This window comes from Trematomus bernacchii, unplaced genomic scaffold (assembly GCF_902827165.1).
Source record: "Trematomus bernacchii unplaced genomic scaffold, fTreBer1.1, whole genome shotgun sequence".
Taxonomy (NCBI): domain Eukaryota; kingdom Metazoa; phylum Chordata; class Actinopteri; order Perciformes; family Nototheniidae; genus Trematomus; species Trematomus bernacchii.
The window spans coordinates 4,966,203-4,989,505 of NW_022987739.1; the positions used below are offsets into that span (position 1 = coordinate 4,966,203).

The following is a 23,303-nucleotide window of genomic DNA, read 5'->3' on the forward strand; positions in this document are numbered from 1 at the left end:
TCACACCGATCACATCAAACAAAACGCAAACACCTGTGCTCCTGACATCAACACATCATGGCCGACCAGGAGCTGAGGATGTCTTCTGGATGGCTGTCATTTCCATTCTCCTGGGCTCTTTTTGGGACATTCCTCATTGATTTTGCACAGTGTTTAGGTTTTTCCTTTCGCCTCATGATCAAAGGCCAAAGCTTTTGATCAGGACTTCCAAAGGATCCCTCTCGTTTTGCTGGCGAGCAAACTGACAGGACAGTGGTGGAGCAATGCTAATTACAGTTCCCATTTGGTGTCCCTGGACCTGGCACCAACCGGCAGTCGCACCCTCAGGCCAAGAAGAAAGGAGAGATCTTGGACAGTTAAAAAAGGAGAGAGGATAAGGAGAGGAGAAAAGATGGAGGACACTCTGACAAAGAGGCGAGTCAATCGACAGAACAGGCAGAAAATGGGATTACTTCAGGCGTGCATGTTTGAGTGTGTCTACTCCAGCTGAAGGTTGGATAACGATCATATGTTCAGAGACACCTACAAACCTGTACTGTACTGTATTTTGTACAGCTATATATTATTCTCTTACAACAAGAGAGCAAAAATGATAATATATAGATGTTGTCTGTTGTAGCACAAAGACTGTTTAATGGTGGGCTATTTCTTATACTTTGATTTGACATTTGTACATGTGAAACAAGCAAGGTGTGCTTTAATTATTAGCTCTACAGTTGTTGGTTGGCTGATTTTGTGAAATTTGGTCCGGCACCTAACTTCCTGTCTGTCTGCTAAGCTAAGTTAACTCGCTGATACCTGCAGTTTTATATATAGCGTGCAGACATGAAAGTTGGTATTGATCTTCTGACCTAACTCTGGGCAAGTAAGCTACTACGTAAGCATATTTCCAAAATGCCAAACTTTTACATTACATTGTATTTTACACTTAAGATACAACAGCAACAAAAGGAATATTTACAAAAGGACTAGTCTTTACTTTTCAAAATGTAAAATCCCTCGAGGCTACACAGCTGAAGACAAAGACATTTGCATGGCAACCATACAGCCAGACCCCCCATACTGATATTTGTATGCTGCACCCAGACCTTTGGATCTGAACTACAGTGTGACTTCACGCCATTTTGACCAGACATGTACCCCGTCACAGTAATCTCGCATTATGACAGGCTGAAAGGTTGGCCTTTATTCACCCCAAACAGCCACTATTCATCCCCGACTCCCTTTCTGTTCACTGAAAGGACCAAGTGGCCTCCTGTGCCACTGTGGGGCTCGTCTGTGTGTAAATGACCTTGATGCTCGGGTGCATAGTTCATAACCGCGGAGCTTTCATCAGACACGGGGAGGTCCTCCACATCAACGCCTCTCCTGCTGCGAGTTTTGTCATGATTATGATGAGGAGTGGGATTATGTTGGGGAGCTCTAATGGAGATGTTAGCAACGCTCAACAATCATTGCCACGCAGGCAATAAGATTAAAATGCCATTTCTGCACTTTATAATTTAGAGAGATGATTTTAAAAAGACTTGCTGGTATACTGGAACCATGACTCGTGATTTATCCACATGTTTTATTGAAGTTTACCAAACTCAGAATAGACCAAGGCACTCAAATGATTTTACTTTTCTGAAATAAACCTCAAGACTGTTTGTTCGGAGCCTTTGGCCTTATATACAACCTACTATTACTGGCCTATAGCTGTAAGCTGTTTATTACAAGTGGATCACAAATGTACCGATATCCAGTAGTAATACCATACAAAATAAGCTGAATATGGACATTAATACGATCACTTTTTTCCCATTCTTTTTTTTCAATAGGACTACAATCCAACACAAAACGTCGACAATAACAATATACATCAACTTCAAACAGTTAAAGAGTACAAAATGTTTTAAATATATTAAATGATCTATTAGCAACAGCCTTGTTGAGAAAATGTTAGCAAGACTTGAGAGGGAGACAGTTTGTAATTACCATTTACTACAAAATTAATGAAGCTGCTGCTATGTGACGTCTGCTTAACCTATGGCTGCTATAATGCATTAAATGACTCAAAATGTACATCGTTATTTCACAACTGAAAGAAAGACCAACAGTCAGAGACTAAGCATCTTTCTGATACAGACTCCACCTCTATTAACTGTTGGTTATTTGAATGGGTGAAGCAGTTCGACAGAAACATGCACAAACATACAAGGTTCATCTCGGAAAGTTCAGCACGTTATCCCAGTAGTTAGCTTAGCTTCTGTTGTGTTCTCCAGAACAGTTCTTTTATCAATGCGTCAGCATCTCTTATCCAGTCGTGTCAGTACAGTATATCCCAAACAACAGTCAAGATGTAAGATTTGTAGTGGCCATAGCCAAGACTTTAAGAAATACTCATTATTTGTAAATCTCTTTTTTTGTTGAATTACTCTTCACAGCTTTACTCCACATTAATGTAATTCTAGTAGGGAAATGTTGTTTATTTATTTCTTCAATTTCAATGGCCTAAAAGTAGTCAGATAGCAGATCAAAAAATGACTTGCTTGCTATATTGATTATTGGAATACTGTTTATACATGTGATTAACAATATACAGCTTGAATTTGTTGGTGATATAGTGCAAAACATCTCCAATGTTTTTATTTATATGTTAGATTTCACATGTGAGACATTGAAAAGTCAATTAATATGTGAATTTCTCACATGTTTGTAGTCAGAATATGTTAAATATGAGAAATGTGTTTAAAATGACGCATTGTAAAAATGTAATTGTAGAGTTTGACCCCATCCCAACAGTAGCTATGGCCCTGATTTGTAGCTACTTCAAAGTTGCACCTTTTGTTGCTTTAAAGGGATAGTCAAAATAAAAATATATTTTTGTTGAACCAGATGCTTATTTAGCTGAGCATCTAAAATGGGTTAAATAATAAACCAGTGAGCCGCATTTGATTTTTTTCCACGCCTTGCTGTCCCTTTACAATCCTTACCCATCACTTTACATGCAGTCAGACTGAGACTGTCACCAGACAGATGCCCGGAAGTAGTATACATACTGTGTATTTACTCTATAGCTGAACATCATTAGAAAATTGAGAAAATAACTTAAAAGTACATATTATACTAACTCTACAAATGTTACAACCCTTAACAAATGTACATTTATGTGACAGGAGGATGGAGTAATAAAAATAAAGATGGCCGTCATGGCTTTATCAACACTAGTGTGAGTCAGCCATTTGCTGGTCAGAGTTCAGAGGTGGACAGCTAAGAGGGGAGCATGGGCAGGAAGTGAGTGGACGGATGTCTTCGTCGAGCCTTGTGACCTCGCCGAGGCTTCCCGCGCCCGTTCAGCGAAACAAACATCTGCCTGCCACCGTGCTTCCAGCGGAGCGAGGCGTACGTGTTGTACCCGTTCTCCTCGATCCGCTCCTTGAACTTGCAGCTGGGGTTGTACTTCACCTGATCACAGGGAGACAGACGGGTTAAAAAGGTTATGACAGATGCTTAAATAGCTGACTGATAGTCCTGCAGTGCTACAGTAAGCCAGAGTCCATAGTGTAGTGCACTGTTGTTTCAGTGAAAGATTTCCCAGGGCTTGATAGAGTTTTTACATCAAGAATGTGTCTTTTAGAGGCCACGATAGAAGTCTTTTGTCTAGAATTTTAAAGGGTTTGTTCATTCAAATTGCATAAAAAAACATTTTATGTCTAGCCTTGCAGATAGTTTCGGGGTTATGATCCATCTCTGAAATGTATTTTCCATTGACCCCCTAAATAGTTTATGACAGGGGAATTTTGTTTGTGCTGTTCCAAGCATTGAAGAATCAAATGCAACTTCCAGAAACAATGTTCTGGTTACTCGCAATACTCTACAGGCCCTACAGTTTAGTTTTCATTGGGACTGCTCTCTGAAAAGTAATCACTGACTGAAACTGATCACAATGAGTCTGTTAAATATCCTGAGTTACTGGGACGTTGTTACTGACACTCTTTAAAGTTTAAAAACCCAAACATACCTCATAATACCACAAAAAACAAACATTGGGAATAATTGGGGGAACGGAAAAAAAAATGTTAAGTTCTATTACAAATAACTGTATCTCTTTTCTGTTGAGTTTGTATTTCAAGTTCTGAGTTTTGTTTAAAATAAGCTGATATGTGAAGGTCGGAAAAGTCACTTTTTCATGGGTGGTTACCGCTTTGTATCAGTTCGTCAAAGAGTATTGAAAGCTATTGTAGTGACAAGAGATTCTGCTGCATTCCCTTTTCCAGATCGCTATCTTGCTGCTATAATGAGGCCCTGTCTGTGATAGCATCAGGATAGTATGAGCTTGGCGTGATTCACCTGCCTTTTTATTATTATGAGATGTTTCAGACCTGGATCTTAAGATGTCTTATTTACCGTTTCAGCCTGTTGAAAACACTTCTCTTATCACTGCTGCTGACTGATTGCTTGTGCCTGATTTCTCCTTATCCAAGATGTAAATACATGAGCTAGACACCACACACCTCAGGTCTGATGTGTGGCCGATTTTAACAAAGAGAGGTGATTACTTTTGAAAGCTTGCTGTGTGCAACAACAATTGGCAGATGGCACGCGAAGACTTTTAAAGGATCCCAGCTGGCTCTTTGTCATTGCAGGTTGGGTGACTTTTTCTCTGCTATTTATTTTGACAGTGAAACAAGCCAACTAAAGCTGCAGGTATCATCAACTGTGGCCCAGGTGTACAGCCATGATTGATTGTAACACTTTAACCTCTCTCTGGACTTTCCAGCATGGGATTCCCTTCACTTCAGCAGAATCAAACATGTTTGGGTATAGGCACTCATGTGAGACCCCTATACATGTATACCCCCCCTCCCCTCTCTTCCCAGCCCTCCCATCTTGACCCAGAGAGACAATGTTGTCAGGTTGTATACGCACCGATCCAAAGAGCGTGCCTTTCTTGGACATAGCTAAGTACAGCCCGGTGCTGACAGATTTGATGGCAACAACTCCCACACTGACAGATCGGATTTCCATCAGGCCTGGAAAATAAAAAGAAGGGACAGGAGAGTCTGGGTTAGAAAAATCTAGCTGTGGGAGTTTCCCCATCAAAAGCCACTCTATCATTAGCGATTAGGATACCAGACAGCCATATGCTTTGAGGGCAGAAAGCCCAAGACAGAACAAAAAAACACACACATAGACATGCACAATGGCCCGAGGGAGCTGTCTTTGTGAAAAGACCTGTCTGTCTCAGAGCATTTTGAACAACAGGTTAAGAAATGATCATATCAGAAAACAAAATTATTATTATGTCAGAGAAATCGAGCAAGTTAACCATCCTAGACCACATCCTGATCCACATAACATTTGAACAACACATACACAGTGTCTGATGCTGCACAGCGTCATGCCTCCCAGCTTGTCTCCATTTGAGCCTCTCAACTCCAGATGTGACACCCAGATAATGCCCAGTGTTGTTTACTGAGCGACACAAAACCCGTGTCTGCTGGCCACTTAAGCAGCCACTCTAACTCACTTCACCCCATGAACAAGCCGGCAAGCTTTGAGCTAAATGTTTCCTCTGGGCACTGATTGCAAACAAGTCCCATGCGGCTTACTCTTGATCTGCTTTTTGTCTCCTTAAAGAAAATAAAGGCACACACCCTTTGTCATAGTTACGCCAGGGAGATGTTTTGGAGATGAGCTGAGGGGTTCTGAATAGCAGCTGATTGCTGGAGATGAAACTCTCTTTTAGATGATATTTAAACATTTTCTTGGTTTATTTGCCCACTTAAACCTTCAAAAGCGCCCTGATGTGGTTTGCTATCTGATCAGAGCACGAAATCTTCCTTTCACACCCCCTGGAAACCAAGTCTGTGTAACAAATGCCTGTAATGTTGCTGCTTAAAGGTTAAGAACTGCATTATATTTGTCAAACATTTATTGTTGGCTTTGGATAAATGCTGTAAACATAGCACCAGATCAAGGTGCTGAAGTACAGGGGGACCCCAAGCTGGTAGGAAATGTAGGAGTCATGAAAACCCCCAGCAGCTTCAGTACAACCACAAGTCTTCTGCAGGGCCGTGACTGAGTTCCTGAACAGTCTCGCTGGTAAAACCCATTTAGCATTGAAAAATAAACATCACACCAGGGGTTTTGCAGGTGCTTCTCTCCTGGCCTGTACTGCATTTTTTTCCTACTGATTTATTCGTGCAAATCCAGATTTAGTTTGGAAAGAACAGTAAAGCTGAACTTGGCGCAAAAGCTTGATTTAATATGTTTTTGTATGAAAAAGTGAGCTGAATATTTGTTTTAGTACAGGCTTTAAAGGGCAGGCAAGGGTATATTAATACCCAACAAGTCCTCCAAATTAAACAACAAGCGTCACCTAATTTGTCTATGCCCTCTGGAACATCACATACGGAGAAGCATATTCTTTAATTTACGCCCCTTTTGGCAAAATGACATCATTAGTCTGTGCCCGCCAGAACCGTCTGTTCTCTGTTTTATGATGTGACAAAACTATGGACAAGGTTTGTTAAGGTCGAGGCAAAGATCATGGTTTGGGTTAAAGACTAGTACTTAAGCTTATGGGAGCTTCATCATGATGGTTAAAATAATAAACACTAGGTTGAGGTTGACTATTTGTTGAGAATAGGAAGGAAACATCAGTTTCATTCACACAAACCTCTCTTCACTTAGTTTTGTTTGGTTCTATTATGTCACCTTTCTTCCCTATTTGCTCCCATCTCAAAAACTAAAGCCAGGTCTTTTTCACTTAAACGTAAACAGATGTTGAGCATGTGAGTATTCAAAAACATCCTTTCAAATCTCGTGACAACTTATATTGTTCAGATGACAGCGATATTAAACGCATTATCTCGTATTTTGATGCCGATGAAGATGCTACTAACCTGCTATACAGGACGGCTGCTAATACTATCAGACTACTGTTTCTGGTTTCAAAGAGCACATCTCAAGGGCTTCAAAACTTCAAAACACACATCTGCTGCGCCCATCACTCTTAGCACGCAACTATCTCAAACTCTTTTCAGCTCTGAACATCACCAGTCGTGCTTTGCAAGTGAGGTCATCTACTTAAGGCACAGACACAGACAAGTACAAAGAGTAAAAAGGAAGAGAGACGAGGAAGGTAAACAAACACAAACTCCTGTTGAGTGTCTTTCTTCTCTGGCAGGATTGCGTACATGTAGCTACGTCTCTGCGCTCGCCACAGCTGCAGGGAAGGAGGGAATGCCTCACTCGAGTCCAACCAGGTACCAGCTGCACCCCCATCATTCCTGCACAGCCTCTGATCCTCCGAGAAAACATTAACACTTTGATGGCGGCTTCCTCTTTACGAGCTGTGTTTACAAACACCGGGTGTGCTACGGTGGCACCTGGAGCGTGCAAGGGACTCATAAGCAATTAGCTGAGGCCCGGCTGGTGATTGGAGCACTGCAAGGATTTATGGGGGATTAGTCCAGGCCAATGAAAACCGCTGGTGCCTGAAAGTGGTGCCAGCAGTAATTGCCATTATTTGCTGGTTTGAGTTCAAGGCACAGTAGGTGTTTTGCAAGGAAGTTTGTCACATCAGAGACATTGCAAAGGGTTGTCAGTTAAAACTCAGGAATTACAATTAGTAAAAGAACACTTTAATACTAGAGAATAGTCTTAAATAAATGAAAGTTTAAATTTGGGGAGTCATATCGCGAAGTGTGTAAAGCACCACAACAAAACTTGTGTCTTTGACACATTAAATATTGTCCTTTCTCTCCTCCGCTCTCACAGGTACCCTACATATAATTTCCTTCGTACATGCTGGTGTAGCAGCCAGCAGACACAAAAGATCTGAGGACATGAAATGGGGATTTCACATTGTCTAGAGGAATCACTCGGGCTCTGGACGCTTGACCACACATCTATAAAGACCAGTTAGATCCATATAACTCACAGTCCCCCCTTTGAAAAGTCACTCCATTGTGTTCAAAGCCTGAGAAATCAGAGTGAGGTATTTCAAGCTATTAGGGTTTTCCTAACTGCTGAAATGCAAAGGTCACTTTACTGGAAGGAAACGCTGAGTTTAGCGTCAGGACTTGAAGAAATATTCTGAAAGGATGATTCAGTTAAAATGTCTACTTTTTAAAAGCCAGTCAGAGATTTGAGGTTATAAATACATCTTTAAAGCTTTCTTGCTGATTTGTACCCCCCTGCAAACCTCTCAACAAAGTTTAAGTGCAGAGTTATGGTAATCTTCTTTTTAATGAACCCTGTTTTGTAACATAATCGTCTCATGTAAATCAGCAGTTTGCATAAATAAAATTATCCTTTTTTCAGTGCAATAGTTGACTATGTTTAGAGTCAATTAAAATATGTTGAAATTGTGAAAAAACTTTATTCAGGAACTCTTTTCAAATCCTTTTACCAATATCACAATTAGAAAGAAATTAGACCAACAATAGAGACAAATTAATTCTTTGTTCCTGAGCTGCATTGGGAACTGAAGGTCGCTCCTGCTCCGGTTCTGCTGAGCAAGTATCAACTGATGGCCCTATTGAGCTCATGAAAAAGGCTCCTTTGGCTTCCCACTTGCAATTGGCAAGATCTCTTAACCTTTGACATGTTTTGGCTGGGACTGTCAATAAGCTCAAGCTGCCATTACAAGCAAATCCTGCACTATACGTGTCTAGTCAACTGTGGACTTGCCATTTATTTCTCCTCTATGGGATTTTTAAAAGCATAGAAAAAGTCTTTTACCCACTCTTTTTTTTACTCTTTCTTTTCTCCCCGTCCCCCATTTTTTGGACGTTAGCCCAACGTCAGATCATTCAAGCCTTTTCTGACTTTGAAAAAAAAGGCAGAAAGGAAAGAGAGAGACACTCTCACGGGGTTCCCTTTTGTCAGACTCATGGTAGGGGGGAGGAGGAGGGGAGGAGGAGGGGGGCGAGTACAGGGTGAAGGTGCTGGTCATAAGATGGGGGATTCGGTGGCGGGGGCAATGGCTGTTCCCCCGAATAAGTCTTTGTTACTCACCTGAGAGGTGAAGAGCTAGACAAGATCTTATTAATGACCGAGCGATTTGAATGGGGCTCTACAAAGTGTGGCAAAATGGTTCCTTTCATCACAAATTTAAAGCAGAAAAGAGTGAAAGACTGAGCAAAGAGAGAGTGAGAAAAGGAGGTTTTTCTGCTCCGTTCCTCCTGTCTTCTTTTTGTTCCTTTTCCTAGGTCTTTAATTTCTTGGGTTGTCCCCTTGAGCAGCCCTCCATGGCTCAGTGCTCGACCAGAGCGGAGCCTGGGAATCTCGGAGTTCCCGCTGTGCTCCTGCTCTTGATTGACATACCTTTTCAATTATTTCACAGTTTGCTTGCTTTTTAAACGCAGAGGGCCCTGTTGTTTTTTTCCTTCTGCCCTCCTTTTCAAAACACAAGCTTTTCATGTCGGGTCTGGGCTGCCGGGCCTAATGGCTGTGACCAGCACCTTTGATCTGCTATGACCCCCTCGGAGGGTCTGGTACTGGACGAAGCCGCCGCCTGTGTGTATCGGCACAGACAAAGGCTGCATCACTCACTACTGCTTTAAACACCTTGAGAGATTAACATGAGAACAGGCGCTTTAGTGGAGGCCATCACAGGTGGTGTGATATGGAAACTTGGGCTTTAACCCTTGAATGTACAGTAAAAAAGCAACTAATGACTAGCATAGGCGTGTGGAGAAAGAGGATTTTGTTAGCTTTATTCCAGAGAGAAATGTGTAACCTGCACATCATTTATGTTTCAATCAAAAAAGCAATTACCTTCACTATCACTGAGCAAAAAATGGGGCTCACACTGCTTATAAAAAATACATAAAACTAATGTTGCATTACCAAACTTACTACCCTTCATGTGGCACAACACAGAAAAATTGCCACCAATCGCTGCACCCCAAGTTAAAATAATTTCAACCTTGACCTCTGATGCTGTTCGCTGTTCAAATCACAACCAATGAGATAACCTTTGATAACTTAAGTGTATATAAGACAGACATAATATCAACATTCATTTAGAACACATTTCAAAAGGGGCAATAACCAGAAATGTCAGTTATGTCATTTGACTTTTCCAAAAAAATTAAATTCACTTGCAATGAAAAGAAAAAAAGCTGATTTGAAAAATAAGCAATGACTGCAAACTGTTCTTTTTATATCATAGTCTATAAAGCTTAATCAAGACATTCATTTAGGGCGGACGCCATTGTTTATGCCCTGACAACATAATGTTTAGCCAGAAAAAACTGTAATTATGGCCCTTAGCATGAGGTGACTAATCAAATCCATGACAAGTGATGTGTCAGCACAAGAATGATTGATTCTATGTAAGTGCCTGGGGAGCATGAACTGCCTTTATTTTGAAACAGTTGTGGAAGAAGTATTCAGATCCTTTGCTCACTCTAAAGTACTATCGCCATGGAAATGATGTACTGTAAGTAAGACGAAAAAAGCTTATGGTATGCAAAGTAATATCAAAGAATAATATTCACATTCAAAATCGTCAAATCTGTAAACAGGAAGGGTATAACAATTGTGATCAGAATGTAATCCCTTCTGTGTGGCACGTGATTGTCGGTCAGTGATGATCTCATTGCATTGAGAGGCTGATGGGAAATCTGATCTTCAATTTTCTGCGAAATATGACAGGGCTTTATACACAGAGTGATAACTTACAGGAAAGACGTAGCTGCAACTTGAATATTATTGTCTGCCACTGTGTTACAGAGTGGATCTCAAAGCATTTCAAGGTTTTGTGAAGGTTAGCCCAAGTTGATATCCAGCGAACCTTCCTTTACATTAAGGTGTAAAGGAATGTTTATTGGTGTGACTTGTGCTTTCTGTAGCACCACCTAAAACCACACATTTGAGCATTTTCATGTTTTCTTAATTTTAATGATTCTTTTGCAGCTTTATCTACGTGCATTGTTAACATCATTAAGGACAGGGTATATTATCATATACATTTAAAGCTCTGATCTGGGCCATACAGACTGTAGAGTAATGAAAAGTTGTTATGAAAGGGCGTAGCCTACTGTACGTTTTTTGACTATTTCACAGCAGTTATGGTGTTTTGGGTGCACAGCAACACAATGGCCTGGACTGCTCTAAAGGCAGGAGCTTCTGAGTATTTTTGGCCACAGCCCAATGAGCGATGTCAGAGCAGGTGTTTGACATCTGCTTCTTTAGGCAAAAGTACCTGCCTGACCTGACTAATTAAAGTGCCACACTGATTTTCTGCCTTATATCTTAAATAAAAGTATTCTTAAGGTCTGTCTTGGAATGATTAATGCCCAGACTTTTGAAGACATGCTGAGGATATTACTCACATTTAGTAAATTCATAAGCAGCTCCACATTTTTATGTACATTGATTTACTCTCTATTTTTTGTTTTTACCTTTTCAGGTGAATTTTAAACATTTAGGACAGGGTCTTGGGAAGCTGTTGAATGCTTTTGAGTTTCTACTCCTAAAAAGTTGTGAAAACATTATTTTAGTCAAAGTTGAGGACTTGCTCGGGATTTATGTTAAAAACACCCAGGTTGAGTCACAAAGTAATGAAATTATGACATTTATTTTTCTTTGAATAAGTGTGATGAGGCTCAAAATACATATGATGCAATGCCATTAATGGTTTAGTGGGCCAACCAGTTCTGGACAGTAATATCACATTAACAGTCTCGTTGAGAGCTTTACTGTTCCAACACAGGATTTGTGTTTTGCTGCGTGCGTGCGTGCGTGCGTGCGTGCGTGCGTGCGTGCGTGCGTGCGTGCGTGCGTGTCACTCTGTTGCAGAGCAGCTGTCGGTGTCCCTTCCTACAAACTGTACCTGTCTTTCTCTCCTTCCTCCTGTCTCCCATCTGCCAGCTTGCCTTTCACTGCCCGTCAGACCCTCGCTTCTCCTCTGTCGTACCTCTTTGGTCTAAGTCTGGGTTAGGTCACCCCTCCTCTCCCTCCCTATATGAGCCTGTCTGCAGCGAGTCTCCGGACATGCATCATACCTATTAACTCTCACAGGACTGGGATGATTTCTTCATCCTCCTACTAACAGTTATAAGGTCTATGTCCGCAGCAAGCTGGGCGGAACTGACAAACACAGAAAACACACAACCTGTGGTAACAAATCGTAGGTCTTTGTCACTTTGTTGTTTTTTGTAATAGTAGATTAAAACAGGATAAATATCCAAGATACTTTCCAGCCTTCACTGTCATCATCCACCACATGTTAGTCAAATCAGTATATTCAAACTAACATGCCAAGTTATTTATTTCCTTAAATGATCTCACACTATCTGGATGTCTGAACAGTGTTTCTCTTGCATATCAACTCTACATTTCTTGACAGTTACACTCATGTGTGATCAAACAAAATGTATAAAGTACATAATTAACAGCAAAGGAAATAAAAAACAGGATAATTTTCGCACCATTTCTTTGAACTTTCACAGATATAAACAAGCTGTCACTCTCTGAATCCCTCTGTATACACGGTGTGCATGTGTGCGGCCATTTAAATATGACTCAGTACAATGTCCTGCTTTACCTTGAGGAAGTAGGACACAGGAACGACTGGTGTGCATGTGTTGTGTATTTTTTGTGAGAAGATTCCCTTGCATGTGTCCCGCCCCATCAAAGAAACAAGGACGATGGATAGAAAGGACAGGAAGAAAGGAGAGAAAAGACTGGCAGAGGGATGGTCTTCCCTTGCCACATATCACTTGCTGTTCCCACATTCCATTAAAATCTCCGGAGGGATGGGAATCAAGATGAGACCGATAAGATTATTTTTCTCCTGTATTTTTACTCCCAGTCCATATTCAATGTCTTTTGTTCAACAATGTTTTTTTAAATTATTATAATTTTTGCTCTTAGATGGCACGTACAAATGCATCCAGAAAATATGTGACTTTCACCAACTTTAGGATGGTAGCTGTTTGAGATAACGTCCTGACAGTATAAAATCACCTGCTGTTCAAAATGGTCATTCTAGCCCCTTATAACCAAAGTCATTAACTGCTTTTTTTTCACGCCAAACCCTTTCCTCTTTCTAACCTTTTGTTTTTTTGCAGTCCTTGGAATATCAATATCTTCTGTCATTGAATGAGCAAATGTCATCCATGGAGAAATGCCTTTGCACGAATTACTAAAGGAAACCTGGAAGTAATTTGAAGTGCACTCTCTCAAAGTTGTGTACACGTTGGTCTTGAGCCAGTTTCCCCTGCTTGCCAGACCGAGCCACTGAGGGAGGTGTAAAGCAGAGACAATCTTCTTCTCTACAAGCCGGGCCCAGTTTTTTTGAGCCTGTGAACAAGCCACATGGTGGTGAGCCGCTGAAAGCTGACTCCTGCACTCCCTCGGCCCCAGCCCCGGCCGCAAGGGGTGACATTCTCTCACACACAATCCAGAGGCCGGTCCTCTTTCAGGACTCGCACTCGGCCCTGTTACCCCCACCCTTTCAAACGGTGCTGCTGGGAGAAGTACTCCAGGGATTAGCCCAGCCAGGTCTTTCAAAGGCCATTAGAGCAAATTACAGGTATCCTGTTACCAGTGCGCTGGGACAGGCCAGGTGAGGGGCGCAGAGGCCAGGCGAGAGAGCAGGGGTCAGCTTGGGACAAAAAGAGAAGGCCACCCTGGGCCCCACTCTATCGGAGTGTCTCCCTGGCTCCACAAACTGCTAGGCCTGCATCTATGAATGGCTCACTTGATGGGACCTCAGAGACATTGTCTCACCGCCGTAACTTTAGCCTTTTTTTCTTAGTACCCCTCCACCCACCCCCACAACTCACTCTTCCCACCCTGGTTTTCCTGTCTTTCGATTGATGCGGGCATGGCTTTGCCCATATAACTGATCACAGAAAAACGACTATAAAACATGAGCAAAATTCAATAAAATCACAAGGCTGTGCGATATCGACCGTGGTATTGAGAGTATTTTTCAAAGACTCATTCATATCCTGGCTTCTCTTGTTATATAAAAAAGCCTAGCCCTGGGCCAAAGATTTCATTTGAATTACCTTAACCCTTTCTACTTCAAATCTAAATTTAAATCGTAATGACAACCACACAAGCGTAGATGTGTGTTCTGTCAATGCATCAGTATGCTGCAGGCATCATGAAACTGATTCTGTTGATAACGTTGTGGAGATGGCCACTGGGACTTCCGCATCCTGCCATTTTCTTTTCTCTAGACTACTTGCACACACTCTCGCCCTCACACACATGCCTCTCGGCCACTTGTACCGGCCGCTATAACACGCAAATACACACACAAATGCCTTACCCTATCCAGCCGGTGGATGACAATCTAGTGGAGGAGTTGCGGAAGTGTTTCATTAGCCAATTACCGCTTGTAGATAAAGCCTGCGTTCCCACAGTCCGCGAGGCCGGGGGTCAAATGTGACCAATTACCCTCCATCCCCTCACAGGACAGATTAGTCTGTCTGATTTATCCCCAGACAGACTGACCCAGTACTCCAGAATCACCACCCACATCTGGATATACTGTATCTATGTGTGTGGACAGGCATAAGTAGTATGTTCAATGTTAAAAAAACACTGCTTGTACAGTCAATGACACTGCAAATGTGATACTAACGGTCACTAAATGTCAGTTCAAATACTAGAGTATAGTAGAAAAATCAAGGGCAAAGCTCAGGCCAAAGGTTTGGCAGCACTGTGATCTCTTCTTCCCCATCAAACAGTGATTAGTGTATCTGCACGTCCTGTCAGCATGCTCTCCATGGTACTTATACCAGTGAACACTAACTTCCTCGGACATGCTAAGCTGTGATTGTATGTAATGAAACATCAGTCAGTTCATTAGGGACCTCCGTGATTCAGAATCAGAGGGAAAAGACCCTCCGCTGATCAAACCCTAAATTTACAAGCATGATGGGGGTAGGCCAGCCAGCAAAAGGTAACACTAGAGGACAACCTGATGGAGTGGGTAAGTGGTGGGGAGGAGGGCAGGGGCAGTGAAGCTGAGGGATAGCAGAGGTGAAAAAGGTTAACGAAGCCCACGGTATACTCGTCTGTGTCTGTGAGGTACTGAGGGGCCGCAATCTTACCAACCAAGAGGCCTTTTCTTTAATCAGGGAGGGCAAAGTGCTTCCAAATCATGCATCACATCCGTAACAAGCGAACAGCAAGCTATCAAAGGCTTCACAGATAGTTACGAACAGATCTGCCCGCCGAGAGCTTTGTGAGTCACAGCTTCTGAAGTTTCCTGCACTTTGGTTCCCCTGTGAGGAGCGTCTGGGATGGCGGGATCCACATTAGACTGAGGTCATTCTCTTGTGCCACTAAATTGCAGTAAGCTGGTGTTTTGCATCTGTGGCTGGTTTGGTTGGCTGTTCAGACCAGACTCAGCCACCCTGAGTGGAAACATAATCAGGACTAAACAAAGGCTTTGTTTACAGTGTCCTACATTCATCTTCCCTGCGAATTATTGAAGCGCATCTGCATCTGAGGCAAACCAGCATTCCCTGTCAGTTTTAATCACAGCAAATCTGTGTCTACATTTGCAAATACTGTTTTATTTTTTAGATCAGATTAGAATAAGCCAAGTGAGCCACTTATTTTATCTCTACAACAGTAAAATGGTCTTGTAGGCTGGCAAGCTAAATTTGTCAAAAGTTTTTGCTCATTCTGCCTTCATGTTATATCCAAGTTATTGTGATTTTGATTTGACAACTTCTTTAGGTTGTTTTCACTGCCGGGAAACTTTCAGTTTTTTTTATTTGTATTTATGGAGACCTAAAACCACAAATCCCTATTTTATGGATATTGTGAAACACTATCAATGTCTATATCTGTTTTAAAGGGACACTGTATAGATCTTACACATAAAGTTAATTCAACGTCACAAGGCAAGCTAGCCTGTGAAAAGAGTCGTAAGATGTCTTCCGTGGTACGAGACTCCCGAACTTCCCAAACCCTGGATTCCCTAACCCTAACCCTAACCCTAATCCATCCTGATCATGCCATTTCATACCTTAGCTCTGGGGTTGAAACGTACATTTTTAACTGAAAATGTTCTTCCCATATACAGTAGGGAGGTCTGATGATTCAAAGAAGGGGGCGATTAGGAAGCAGGTGACATCTAATAAAAGACAGTTGCATTATGGGACATGTACTGTAGTATCCTGCATTGTTGGAGCTTGAGCCTTACTTGAGACTAAAACTCTGGATATCTTGGATCGATTCAGATTATTCTTTGTTTGTCTCTCGTTAGTCCCTCCCTGTATGTGTTCTTTATATTCTAAGGACTTTGTCAATTATATCAGATTCTTCCTCTTCCCTGGAAGCCATCGAACAAACAATACCTTTTTTGCTTTATTCAAAGGCAGTCTGAAAACCCACCAAACACAAATAAGTTTGGAGAATGCTGCCAACTAAAAGAGTGCATGTGTGGCTCAGGTGTGCAGCGTGGTTCCAGTGAGTGAGCACCAGGACACAGAATATTCTCTGTGGCCTGAGCCTGCCCCATATTTACATTATTAAAATGAGATGGGCCTGCATGGAGGTGACAGAAGGCCCAAGAGTGAAATCAGGGCCCTGTCAGAGCTGTCACTTGCTCCACTGGCCAAAGGGCCCTGACCTCAATCCTATCCACTGCAGGGGAGGAGAGGGGGAAATGGAGCCAGCAGGAGAGAAAGAGGGATGGTGTTAGGTAGAGAGGGGCAGAGAGGATGGTAGTGAAAGATGTGTGCATAGAAATAAATGTATGAAGAGGAAAGGGTACACAGAGAGAAAGGCAGTAAGTTCACATCTAACCCCGGGGATGAAATGAAAGCCTGGTGTCTTTAATTAATTTTTATATTTTTTCTGCAGTTATGTTGCAGAAAAAATTCCAACTTAAAAATAAATAAAAAATGGAGGAAAAGGGGGAATTCATGAAATTATGTTTTGACCACTTTTATAACGCTCTGAGAAACTAAATTATCCAGACGATATTTGTAGCAACTGCTCAGCTAAAAGGAAACTGTGTTCAGGAACAGATTTTTGTCAATACATGAGCAGGCATGCTGTGGACTGTATTGTCTTACTTCAGCTGTATTACTGCAATGTTTGTGCCACCCTCTGTGTTCTAATGAGGAGCATGGCCATCTAGAAGGTAGGAAATACTTGTGTGCACACAAGGTTACATGTTAGCGTGTGCGCAAACACACACACATGCATGCATGCATCTGAATTGAGTGCAAGGTAAGGTCTGGTTCATATTAGCCATTAGGGAGAGGAAACACATCTTTTTCAGTTTAGGGTCCACTTCATGCTCCTGCAATGGCACAAGTATAAACACAGGCACATGCTGTCTAAAATGTACACACACATTCAAAGAGCCCTGACACTATACTCACATCCTGCTCATGTTCGTTTAGAAGAATAGCCTTAGAGATAAAAAGCAGGTATGGGTGGATGTGGGTAATGCAGTTCAGAGAAGAGGCATGGTCTCAACCTGTTGGTGTGCAAAGAACTGGACTGGAGTAGCTTTTTTTAACCTTTAACATTTGCATTAACTATTCTTCAAAACGGTTATTCAGTCCAGACAGGGACACACAGCAGCTTTAACGCAGAGGTTGTTAACCTTATCGAGAACAAAATAATCACGCATGCACTGACGATTTATTTTACAAAATCGTCATCTCAATAAAAGAACCAAAATATAACTGTAGTGGGATTTGTACAGTAAATGAACACTTTGTAACAATTGTGAAAGAAATTGCTTTTAAACATTCATGGTGCTCAGAGAGTAGATGATTGTGATTTTTTAAATGTGTTTCGTGTCTCTTTTTCTAGTGCCATCAACAGCTCAAAGATTTCACTTATTCTGTAAAAAGTCTGAACTTCTAAAAGGTTGTTGTAGAATTTTACAACATTTTGTACAGACATTCATGTTACCCAGTGGATGATTCCTAATAACTTTGGTGAATTCCTGACTTTTCCCACAGCACCATCATGTGTTTAAAGGAACATTACAGCCTCATAGAACAGCTAACATGGCTCTAGACTCTTACTTTCATTTAATTTATTTAATTTGTATTGAATCGGTCAGGCTTTCTGGGGCTGTGTGTCTTCAGTTAACTGCAGTTTAAATGTAATTTGCCATGATCGTCAGTATGATGCAGCAGCTTTCTCCCGAGAGGTGTCATGATTAAACCGATTTGTCAGTCTATTACACATCGCCAGGTGCTCTAAACTACATTTTATAACTTAATTGCCTGACAGCAAGTCAATATTTAGCTACTCAGATTGAAGGTGGTTGCTCTGTTTGCGTGTGGCTGAGATTAAAGTCTACTGAAAGTCCAGGGTGCTCCCAGTATGCTACTGTGTCTGGAAGGGTGGGGAGACCCTGATTTACCTGAATGTAACCTAAGAGAAAGAAGCGCCTGATTTCACAGTTTCTTATTGCTTCCTTTATGATCTAGTCCAAATCCTACGGGGAGGGATATCTGTCTTCAGGGCAACAGGTGCATTACATTCCTGCTGTTATTGCTTCCTAGTCCTGGGCTCCTTCTGAGTTTAGGTTAAATTTGAACACCTTTAAGCTTCTGCAGCTTTAACCAGTCAGCCGTAACTGTATTTAGTGATGCCAAGTTGTTTTTCCCCCCCATCTATCCCTCTTTCAGTTTCTTTATTCCCGGGCCAGTAGTTTAAAGCCTTCCAAGTCATGATGTCTAGCTCAGTTTGAGCAGGGAGGTGATAGGCTTTATTGAAAGGGTCAAACAAAACCATTATTCTGAGGCAAGACCTGTCTCCCCTGACTCAATGGGCTGATCACGTCACGTATGTGTGTGTACTTGTGAAGGGTCCGAGGTGTGAGAGACGACCGTTACTTTGGGAGAAATTCCTTTAGCAAAAGATTTCAAACATGTGGTAGCTGTTCCTATTTTATTCAAATACACATTAATGTTACACCTGTAGTAACAGTTCTAATGTGGTCTCATTGAGGAAAAAGCCAAGCTCTTTACCCTCATTATAAAAACATACTGCCTGGCTGTCACCATGTTTAACATTGCATAGTGGCTCATGACAGTTATATATTAACAAGTTAATCATTGAGGGAGTAGTTTTGGATTGCATGAAAAAGTCCCCCGAAAAACTCAATCTTAACCTATTACACCCTAACCACATCTGATGTTCACACTATTCTTCCTGTATAGCCGTATACTTGAACCTTGTATTCAGTGGTACTCTCCTTTTTAAGAAGCTTTTCAGGACGTCAGTGCAAACATCTTTTATCAATGACTTTAAGATCCCAGAAGCTTGTAACTGGCACTGTGAAGTCTTCTCCTTTGTGTTCCCTTCACACCCACAGGATGTTCAGAGCTGTGGGATGCTATAAAGGCATTTGCTGCTGGAGCCAAAGTCAGACTCTATAAACCTGATGATGAACCCAGTAAATCTCAAAGAGGAGCCCGAGCCAGACTGCTAAAGGTTGTTAGCTACTAATTGCTACATTTCTAGAACCCATTCATGATATCAAACACTGGTGGCAGAAACTAGGGATCCTCGGCTAATTAGGGTGACACTGACACTCTTGTCCTGCAATGTTCCCAGTACAGTGAGTGCGTGTACGTTTGAGTGTGTGTTTGAGAGGTAAAGATATAGAGTTTTAACATGCTTGTTCACCATGCATGCGTGTGCCAGTGATGTTTTATTTAGCTTTTAGCCTCTTGATACAAGCAACAGCTGGCAAAGGGTCCATTTTCCTTTGTCTCCCACAGGCTGAGGCCATGCACTGTCCTTATAGAGGGGATAATAAATGCATGATTCGTGGGATTTTACCCTCCAGTTGGCATCCAAAATCTCCACGAATCCCCTCTCAGATGAGACGAGGCAGAGGAGACCTTACATAATGCCTAATGAGCAACGGGAAGCGCTCCAGCACTCTTCTAGCCTTTAATTTCCACCTCAATACTGAGCAGAGCACGCCCCAGCCCTTCTTCTAGCCTCATTAACATGTGTATTCTCCCGATTCAAACACCAAAGCACTTCCTACGGCCAGGTGCTTCCCTCTTTAGCCCCTGCTGTTGATCCAGTCTCACGTCCCCGTGTGAGCTCTACTAGAATTAATGATGAGTCATGGTAAGGATGTAGACTGACAGAATAAACATTGTACACCTTTAAAATGGCAGACGGATCCGGACAGACCTTTTGTAATTTATTTGGCATCTGCATGCCATTACTGTATACCTTAATGCAGGCTAGATAAGAAATGAGTTGATGATGGGAAAAAGTGGTGTTTTGGGTTTAACTTTATTTTTAATTAAAAAAGAATAGAGCTTAGCAAGCCAATATAAAGTCTGATTGAATATTTTTAAGTGCCCTCTGTTTTAGAATTGTACAATAGTGAGTACTTTAGAAAATCAAGAAATACATGAAGATACTATTTCATTATTATTAGGTACATTTAAAAAAAAAAAAATGTGTTAATCTTATTTTCAGTTAATCCATATGCAAAGATAGATGCCACGCATTTTGCTCCCTACCGTATATGCTGGGACACATTTCCAACACTGCCAATGCAGTCTAACTGGTCAAACACTTCAGGTGGTTTTAGTCATCTGTCTGCAGAACTCCTGTCTTTTCCCATTTTCAAATTCAAGTCAGTCTCTCCTTGGCAAGTGTCAGTTTCCCCTGTCTAAAACAAGTTTGAATAATTTCCACAACATATTTCAGCAGGGTGGAAGATTTTCTTCTCGTGGGTCCAATCCAAGTAAAATACACTCATGAACTAGGAAAACTCTTACTTCAAACAGCAAGATGTTGCACAGCAAGGGAAATTTGGTAAACACAACACACCCTGGCTGTGAGCGTTGCACGGCTGCAGAGGCAGAATGGCCGCAGTGACTCCTGCGATTATAGCAGCGCGGCGAGGTGACCTTATTTCCTAAGGGTGAATGAGCTGTCACTACCTGGAGGCTGCACAAACCTTTGATGCCTTCAGCCACACACACCTTAAATTTAACAGGCCATCCTTTAAAATAAGATGAAAAAGCATAAAATAAAAAAATATACGCAGTGCAGAATGCCAAAATAAACCCAAGAATTTATAACTTAAAAACAGAACGAGGGAGATAAATAGGAAACATGCTTGTCATTAAAGCAATCAAATATAAATAAACATCCATGAAATAACTGAATTTGGCTTTAGCAATTGTACTCTACTCTACCGCTTCTCTATTTGCTGTTGCAATTGATCATGAAGCGGTTGCCGGGCGTGCCCACACAGCTCTTGTGTTGTAGGGCTTTCTAATTAGCAGGCTATGACCGATGACCCAGGACAGGGTATGATGCGTACCTGCCTCTGGAGCTTTTGTAAACACTTGGGTGTGTTTTTCCCTTCGATCATTCTCTGCTTTGCCATAGGTCAAAAGAAAAACATGTCGAAGCCCTCCCCTTCAGTCGCTCAAAGTTCAGTACTTTGTCTCTTCTTGTGGCTGTTCAACAAGTTATTTTTAGAAACTTTGAATATAATGGTGGATCTATTTTTAGAGTGTCTGGTTTCAAAGGCTGAACTCAGATATTAGTCGAGTCATCTTCATTATCTTGTCTGATTTTAATCTCTCTGGTTTGATTAACAAATGTATTGAAGGCCAGGTAAACTTGCAACAACTTTCTTGAAAACGAAGAACGGATGGATACCTGAAACTTTAGTGTTTGTGTGTGTTCGAGTGTATGTTTGTGTACATTTCCACATGTGTGCTCACATGGCAGGACATTTTTCTTAAAACACTTTGGAGATGAAACTGATACAGCCTCTCTTGTCTGTTGCTGATGAAAGCGTTGAACTTTGTCACTCAAGAGCATTTCATCTCTACATGTCATTTTCATAAAACCTGATAGGGCATTTGATGACTGTTGCACAATATGTTTGCATGTCATAATAGTAGCCTCATGAACTGAAACGCAAGACTGATAAACTAAAAGATAATTGATAATTTCTGTCTTGCTTTTTTCTCTGTCTCCTTTCAACCCTGTCCAGCTCTCTCATCTCTCCGAGTCTCTCTCTCTCTCCTCTCCCCTCAGCTGTTCCATGCCCCTGCCCCGCTGGGATTGATACAATATTTTCCGACCTCAATTAGCAGTGAGCCTGTTGACTAATTCCAACTGTTTTTGCACCTGAGAGGGAGTTGGGAGTTGGGGCTGGAAAAACTGAGTGGGGTGGAGGTGAAGGCTGGGTGTAGCATGCAGAGCTGTCGGGGCAATATAGCTGTGTCGACAAGAGTGTACAGGCAACACAGAGGACAAAGGAGGGGTCGACCAGACTTCTGGGCAGTTAGGAAGCTGCATGCAAGCTCAGGTCAGTCCTGAGCTCAACTACTGTAGGTTAATCTGGCACAGAACAACAAAATAATGTGGAAACTTCAATACAAGCTACAACAGTGCGTCCAACATTATGTATGTCTGTATTTGTCTGTGTGCATGTGTGTGTCTTTTCAACCACTCAGGAACTAAAACGTATTTTTGATTTTATATCAGATATAAAAGTATATATCCAAAGCATTGATAAAACCCAAAAAATAAATGTGTACTCTTTCCTGTGTGACACTTGCGCCGAGGTTGCACACTAGTATATCTGCACACTGCTCTTGTCATTAAATATGCACAACTTCCTGCTTATCCTGCCACTCTAATCTATAACATGGCCACCGTATCAGTATCAAGAAGTTGTCTGGGTCAGGAGGTTTCGAGTCTGATTGGAGGCCTCCTTATGGGATGGCAGTAACGGTACCCTTCGCACAGACACAGAGTGAGACCTCAAATCGGCCTTAAACCAGATCCGTTGTGAAGCGCAACCATAGACTGACCACAAGGGCTACATGACCGCTGGGTTGGCGCTGTGCTCAGCTCAGGGTGCAGGTACACACCCTCTCTCTGTGTGAGCGAGCAGATAGAATCGTTCTTTCCACCAAAGGAAATGAGAGGATGATGGCTAAAGTGTATGAGGACATTATATTTAAGGGGACTGCACTCTTTCAAAGAGAGCTACTGCAACGACGTAAGCCCTAATGACATTACTATGGCAAGAGAAGGCATGCATTTCACAATCCTTAGCCATAACTTTTGCTACTTTCCAAAGATTCTGAACACTTGCCTCATGTTGCCAAGTTTGTGTTGCTGCCACTCTTCCAGCATGACCTCTGAGGTGTCAAATTCATGGATAGTTTGGGAGTCATATTTTATTATGGTAGCTGACATACAGTATATTACCACTAATAGGAGAGAATAATGTCCCAAGTTGGAGATCCCACAGGTCCAAATGTAACACCGTAATAATTCATCTCAACCTGAGT

The 23,303-nt window shown here is 41.8% G+C and overlaps 1 protein-coding gene across 1 annotated transcript in view; it reads right to left on the reverse strand.

Moving 5' to 3' along the window:
- Positions 1-1,550: 1,550 nt before the first annotated feature.
- fgf22 (fibroblast growth factor 22) overlaps positions 1,551-23,303 on the reverse strand; it is a 24,028-nt gene continuing 2,275 nt past the window's right edge. The window contains exons 2-3 of the mRNA XM_034146441.1: positions 4,912-5,015; positions 1,551-3,447 (exon numbers count right to left, since the gene is read on the reverse strand). Of these exons, the coding sequence (XP_034002332.1) occupies positions 3,253-3,447; positions 4,912-5,015 (299 nt within the window). The 3' untranslated portion in view covers positions 1,551-3,252. The remainder of the gene's footprint in view (positions 3,448-4,911; positions 5,016-23,303) is intronic.